General features: G+C 49.5%; 1 protein-coding gene across 1 annotated transcript in view; it reads left to right on the top strand.

Moving 5' to 3' along the window:
• Positions 1-6,124, top strand: part of LOC104169454 — a gene marked incomplete at both ends in the record, with an annotated part of 18,210 nt that overhangs the window by 11,401 nt on the left and 685 nt on the right. Inside the window, 4 exons of the mRNA XM_009710371.1 lie at positions 261-368; positions 5,330-5,504; positions 5,739-5,802; positions 6,078-6,113. Coding sequence (XP_009708673.1) covers positions 261-368; positions 5,330-5,504; positions 5,739-5,802; positions 6,078-6,113 — 383 coding nt within the window. The remainder of the gene's footprint in view (positions 1-260; positions 369-5,329; positions 5,505-5,738; positions 5,803-6,077; positions 6,114-6,124) is intronic.

Raw genomic sequence — 6,124 nt, 5'->3', positions numbered from 1 at the left:
CTGAGCCCGCTCATGGCCAGGGAGGGGACGTGATTTGTTCCTGGTGCTGGGGTTGTGTCCTCGCTCAGCTGTGGAGCTGGGCTCCTAGCTCTCATCACCACTGCTCCTTTCCACTTGTGGTGAGGCAAGACATCTCTGGAGATTTCCTTGGTATCCCTTAGCTCTGCCCCGTGTCTTTGTTTCCTCACGTTCCCCTTTCTTTATTGTGGTCGCTCCAAAAGGCTCCTTCATGCTCTTCCACAGTCTCTTCTACCCCACAGGTGCTGTCCATATGGGAGGGAACAACAAATATCCTGTCACTTGATGTCCTGCGATGCCTCACCAAGAGCCAAGGACAGGTGATGGCTGTGTTCTTCTCCTCAGTGCAGGTGAGCCCACATCAAAAGCACCAGTCAGCCTGATTTGCCTACCTTGGCAGAGTCTTATTTGGTGTTGATGCTCCTAGCTGAGACTGGTAGTGAGTATCACCAAACTGAAAGCTTGAGACAAGTATTCAGAAGGTGTCTTACAATTCTGCTCTTTAAGTAGCACTTACAAAAGCAGAAGGCAGGCAGTGCTCATTTTGGGATCCTTGTGTGTTACAAAAAATGCAGATACTTTCATCCCAGCAGTGAAGAGTTTTGCATTGTCAGAGTTCCTCGTGACAGGTACCAATACAAGTCTATTTTTAACAGGAGAGAGTCACCTTCCTGAATCGAAAATAATTTTGTGGTTTTGTTTCTTAACTGGAAAAACACCACCAGACTGCTGAATATTAAACCTTCACTAGGGCTACCTACTCCATTACGACTTTCTATTTTTATTCCCACTCCAAAGGAATTCCATTGCTGCTTCTTTAGATTTGCCATTCGCTGGCTTTACCTACGGGCTGCTCTTTTAAAGGTGCTCAGATGACAGGCAGTCACAGACAGATCAAAGCAGCTCACAATTTCATGAAGGTAAACAAGCATCAGCTGGCTTGACACATCCGATAAAGGGAGACAGGCACCAGCCTGAAAGTCACGATCGGCACATCAGAGGGTGTTCTCTCAGATGACATTATTAATCCAGATAGAGCACTCCAGATTACATTAGCCCAGATACAGTGAGGGAATCCTGGGCATCTGGGGTGCTGGATTTGACTCTGCGTAGCCTCCACTTTCTCATCCAGACCCCACGAGAAGGGAAAGGTCTGGGCCGCTGCACTCCCTGCAGCATTGACAGCTGGAAAGGTCTTTCAAAAAAACACGAGCAAGAGCCCAAGTAATTCTCACCAGTGGCTGCAGCTGGCAATTTCTGTTAAATTTCGAACCCACGGCTCAGCCGTATTCTGTCGAGAGCACCTCTCTGACCTCCAGAGACGAGTGTCATCCTCTCAGACAACTTTTGATAAAGGAACAATATCTCAAACAATTGGACTACCAAACAAGAAGGCCAAATCTGCTTATAGGCAGGACTGAGCACACCTGCCCATTAAAAAGCCAGCTGGGCCAGCTGTTGATAAAAAGCAGCCTAGTCTGACACTGAAGGTAATGGAGTGGAGAAGGAAACGAGCCAGTGGCAGGCTCTAAAAATAACTTAGACAGAAGCTGGCCTCCACAGTCTTACACTGACGCTAATTTAAACAAATACCTCACCAAGGTGCCACACTGCAGTCCTGGGAGGACCTCACTGGTGTAGCTGAGAGGGCCCCTCCAGCTTCTTAACAACTGGATAATGAGAGGAGCAGTAAAGAACACAGCAACATCATCCAGAGCAGGTACCTGCACAGCAGTAACACCAAGTATTGAGATTTATTAATTAACAAGCTCATCATTGCTCTTGCACTCCTACAAATCATGCTATATATGAGTCTGGAAGGTGAGCAAGTTAGCACTGACTTTAAAAGTTTCCAGATTCTGGTAAGTGCCATTGCATTTGCTGTTCGTGTCACACTGAGGCTGCCTCCATTTCCACGGAGAATGGCTGGAATGGGCTCAGCTGGGGGAGCGGTGTTGATGCACTGGTTCTGGATATAACAGGTCATACTTGGCAAATTTAACCTGGACACGTCAGAAAGCTTTGCCCTTACGCCTTTGGCAGCCAGGCACTGGAAAGGCAGACTGGGAGGCATTTCTGCAGAGTGCCTCTGCAGCATCGGGCAGGAATGTGCCGAGTTTCTACACCAGAATCAGGGTTTCACTCACAGGTGCTAAACAACCTCTTTGGGAGCTCCAGGTGTCCAAATTCTTTTGGTCTCTGGGAGTCTGGCTCATTTTGAAATATCCTTCTCATTCCAGTCTAGTGAGGAAATCATTTAGCCCTTCGTAAAGGGATTTTTACTGCTCCAATCCATTTCCTTTTTATTGATGCACACAAAAGTAGTACAATTTATTTTTTATTTGTCCATCAGTGTTCTCAGTTTGCAGGATTTGTGCCCAATGACAGGCTGCTTTGGGGAAAGCAGCGCTAGTACTTAGCACAGCACAGCACTTGGTTCTCTGAAGGTCACATCTTGGGGTAACTCCCCCTGCCCCAACCCCACTGCCACCTATTCTTGTTTTTGTCCAGTATCAGTTCCCTGTACTGATGGTGGGATACCCAGCGTTGATGGTGCTGTGGTCTAGGAGCAGGCACCCAATGTCGTAATTATCCTCAGGACAAGGGAAATACAGAGAACTTCCTCATCCTTGCACAATGTGATTGTGAGAAGCTGAATTTTTAGGGTTCTTGATACCCAGGCAAGTTTGTTACAAACCACCTTGTCCAGAGGTAAGTGGTCTGCGAAGCCTCAGGAGAACGCACGGCGAGGAGAGCGAGTGTGAGAGGGTCCTGGGTTCCTGCTCAGCCGTGGTGGGGGTTTCAGGTGGGCACTGCATGGGGACAGTCATTGCATGTTATACTAAAAATCTATTAGCTGGCATTTTGAGCCAGAGCATTGGGTGTACGTTAGAATTCAATTACAACATGAAAAGTGCCTCTAAAAAAGCACCGGCGAATTATTTGATCATTGCGGTTTAGTCAGTTTAGGTTAAACGTGGTCACGTCACGGTACGGTCGTGTTTCTGAATGCCAGTCCTGCAAGCATCTTGCAGAGCTCAGAATCAACCATCGTATGCATCAAGAATGACTGCATAGGGCTGAAACTCTAGCTGTAAATCAGGCATACAATCTAAGATACGTGATAGCATTTTCAGGTCTTTTTCAGACCATAACCACAATTTTAACACAGCAGGAAATAAATCTAGGTTATTAAACTGAGACTACACATTTGCTTGAAGCATTAGTATGAGACTTGTGCTCCTAGCCCTGTTTTGGATGTTCTTCCTGTTCCTGTATTTTTAAACACTCATGATTAACCTTTTAAGTAAAAACTGCTCTGACAATCTTGTTTGGTGGCTAGTGAGAGCAAACAAATGAAGGGCATCTTAAAATTCCTCAGTAAAAACCGAAGGAATCAGAAATACTGGAGCTCTAAAGCTCTTTTGCTCTCCGAGTTCAGTGGGAACAGAACGGTAGAGCTGGCACGGCGATGCCGTGTGCCTGGGCCGCCCCTCAGTTACACCCTGCAGAGCTGGAGCAGATCAACATGCAGGAGAGAAAACAGGAGCTGCTGCTGCCTCGAGCATCGCCCCTGAAGCGGCTCTCCAGCCTCTCGCTCTCAAATGCAGGGGAGGTTGTGGAAAAACCCAGCTTGATCTTTCAGAACATTCAGTGCTTTTGGTTAGGAAAAGAATGAGTGTAATCTGGGGGGGAAAAGAAAAAAGTGTAAATTATTGGAAAGCAAAGAGAATGCAACATTTATTTTTTTTTTTCCCCCCCTAAGGTTAAAAAGGTGCTTTTATATTCCTGGTCCGTACTGCCCAGGTCTTTAAACCCTGAAAAGCAAGGCAGCGCAGGCTGTAGCTGTTCGTACCCCAGCCCTCGGCAGGAGGGTGCTGTCAGAAGCGCACACATCGTCTCTGCGCTCGGCCTGTGCGGTGCTGGCTTCCACCCACGCTGCCGGGAACATGTTTGTGCCTTTGGGGTCTTTGATCCTTGTTAACAACAAGCTCCAAGCTACTTTTAAAACATCTGATTAGCATTCTGTGGGCTTGGAGGGTTCTTTGGACTTTATCTTGGCACTAGACCTAACCGCTTTAATGACGATGTGTTTGTATTTGTGCAGCATATGCTGTCAGTACTTATGCACCGCTTTGCCTAGAGCACAGAACAGCATCCACCGAGGATTGTGTTTTTCTTGTACTCATGGGCAGGAGAGAGAAGGCGGTGGTTGGGCAGGAGGGGACTGCACAGACGTACTGCAGAAACCGGAGCTGCGTTCAGCCTGTGCAGTCCCGAGTCCCCTTGTGCAAACAAGCTGTAACTTCATGTACTGACAACAGGAGCTGCATGAGCACTTAAGCACTGAAAGCCTCAAAAACATAAAAAATTCATTCTGCGCAGCAGATACTTACAGGCTTTAGCTTCATTAATAACCTGCAAATGAATTAACAAAAAGGACCCCTACCGCCTGCTAAGCTACTTAACTAGGTAACGGTTCCTTGTTGCGATTCTGTCCAAGGTAACCCTTTGGTTCTGCTGCAGAGGCAGGTTTGAATATGGTGAAGAAGTTGTTATCCCAGCCTGGCAGCGCCACACGGAAGGATGCTCTTCCTGTTCGATCCCTCGTAAGAGGGAGTAACACGGGAAACGCGGATTAAAGGCTAGCCTCTGCCGGGTGCATCCAGGCAGCCGTGGGAATGCCGTGTCGAAAGAGCAGCTATTCCAGGCTCTCTGGGCAGAGTATTGCTTGTGCTTTCACGAGGTATTTGGGGCGCTGGAGAAACAACAGCTTAGCTCAACCACACGCAGCTTTTGGGTGGTGCTTCGAGGCACAGTGAAACGCCTGTCGTCCCTCGGAAGAGAGCCACTCCGGTCCTGAGGCCGTTCCCGCTGGCACGGCTTGCAGAGGGAAGCCCCTTTAAACTGCATCTTCCTGCCTGGACACAGCTCTAGCATCTTTGTGGAAGTAAAAATGTAAAAGCGGGAGAATTGGACCCTGATGCTGGTACGCAGTTAGAGAGAACTGGGGATGTGCTCCGGTCCCCACGCGCAGCTGGAAAGCCAGCACAGAAGCAGCAACAGGCTGGGTCTGGCTCACAGGAATTCTCTGTCCTCCAGGCAAGGCTGTGAGTTTCCTTTTGGCAACGTCCCCTTTCCTGCTGCCACGCGGCGCTCCGGCCGCTCCACCGACGGCAGCGCGGGTTACAGCCGCCTTGATTTCGGCTTTTTGTGAGTCGCTGCTGCGTGTGCTCAGGATTTCACCAGCCCCGTTTCCTTGCAGAAGGTAAATACGCTCTAATTTTCCCTGTGATTGTTTTCTTTGCAGAAAAAACTCGAGCTGGCTTCGAGTACTGCGAAACTGGAACCCGCCGTGAAGCAAACACGCGATGCCGTCAGCAGCCTTGTGCAGTTCATGCAAGCAGCTGGTTCAAAGCAGGCAGTGACCATGGAGCTAGCAGCAAGAGACTTCTCCTACGCCCTAGCAAGGATCTACGCAGGTAGTGGGGAAGACAGAAACGATGGATTTCAGGCCAGGCCAAGGGTAGGAATTGGTCCTCAAAGGGGACCTCTGGGTAAAGGGTGGAGTTTTAAAGAAAGCTCGGTCCCCACCTTTCAAACTGAGGCAGCTCAGCCGGGCAAGAGCTGTTGAGCAGTAACCACCACCCGCCTCTCCCGAGCCCTCGCTGTCCTGCCTGGAGCTCGGGGTGCTGATGTCTCCTGCTCTTCCACAGGAGCTCTTTTAATTGAACATGCAGCTCGGCCTGACGCTTCCTCCGCAGACATCTCTGCTGCTCGAAGGTAAGCAAAAACCTCCTCTAGCCCTAACCCCTTTCGATGATTCCTTGTGCGATGCAGCCAGCTTTGCTCTGCCCCTCCCAGCGATCTGACCCCTCCATCACAGACGGAGACAAACGGCGTTCTGGGCTGGCTGCTGTCAGCACCGTGGCTTTTCCCTCCCACGGGGAATCTCCGTTGCAGCTGTGATGAGGGATCCGAACTGGGCAGACCTCAAGCTGAAGCCAGCACTGTCTGCGTAACAGGGCTCGGACAAACAGTTTGTGTTCTCTGTTCAGGTGGTGCAACCAGGAGCTGAGCCCCGTGGCCACCGAGTTGGGGAACA

The sequence above is a fragment of the Cariama cristata genome, unplaced genomic scaffold (genome assembly GCF_000690535.1).
Source record: "Cariama cristata isolate BGI_N322 unplaced genomic scaffold, ASM69053v1 scaffold18111, whole genome shotgun sequence".
NCBI lineage: Eukaryota > Metazoa > Chordata > Aves > Cariamiformes > Cariamidae > Cariama > Cariama cristata.
Note: the sequence above shows the minus strand (reverse complement) of the source record. Positions and strands in the feature narration are given on the sequence as shown.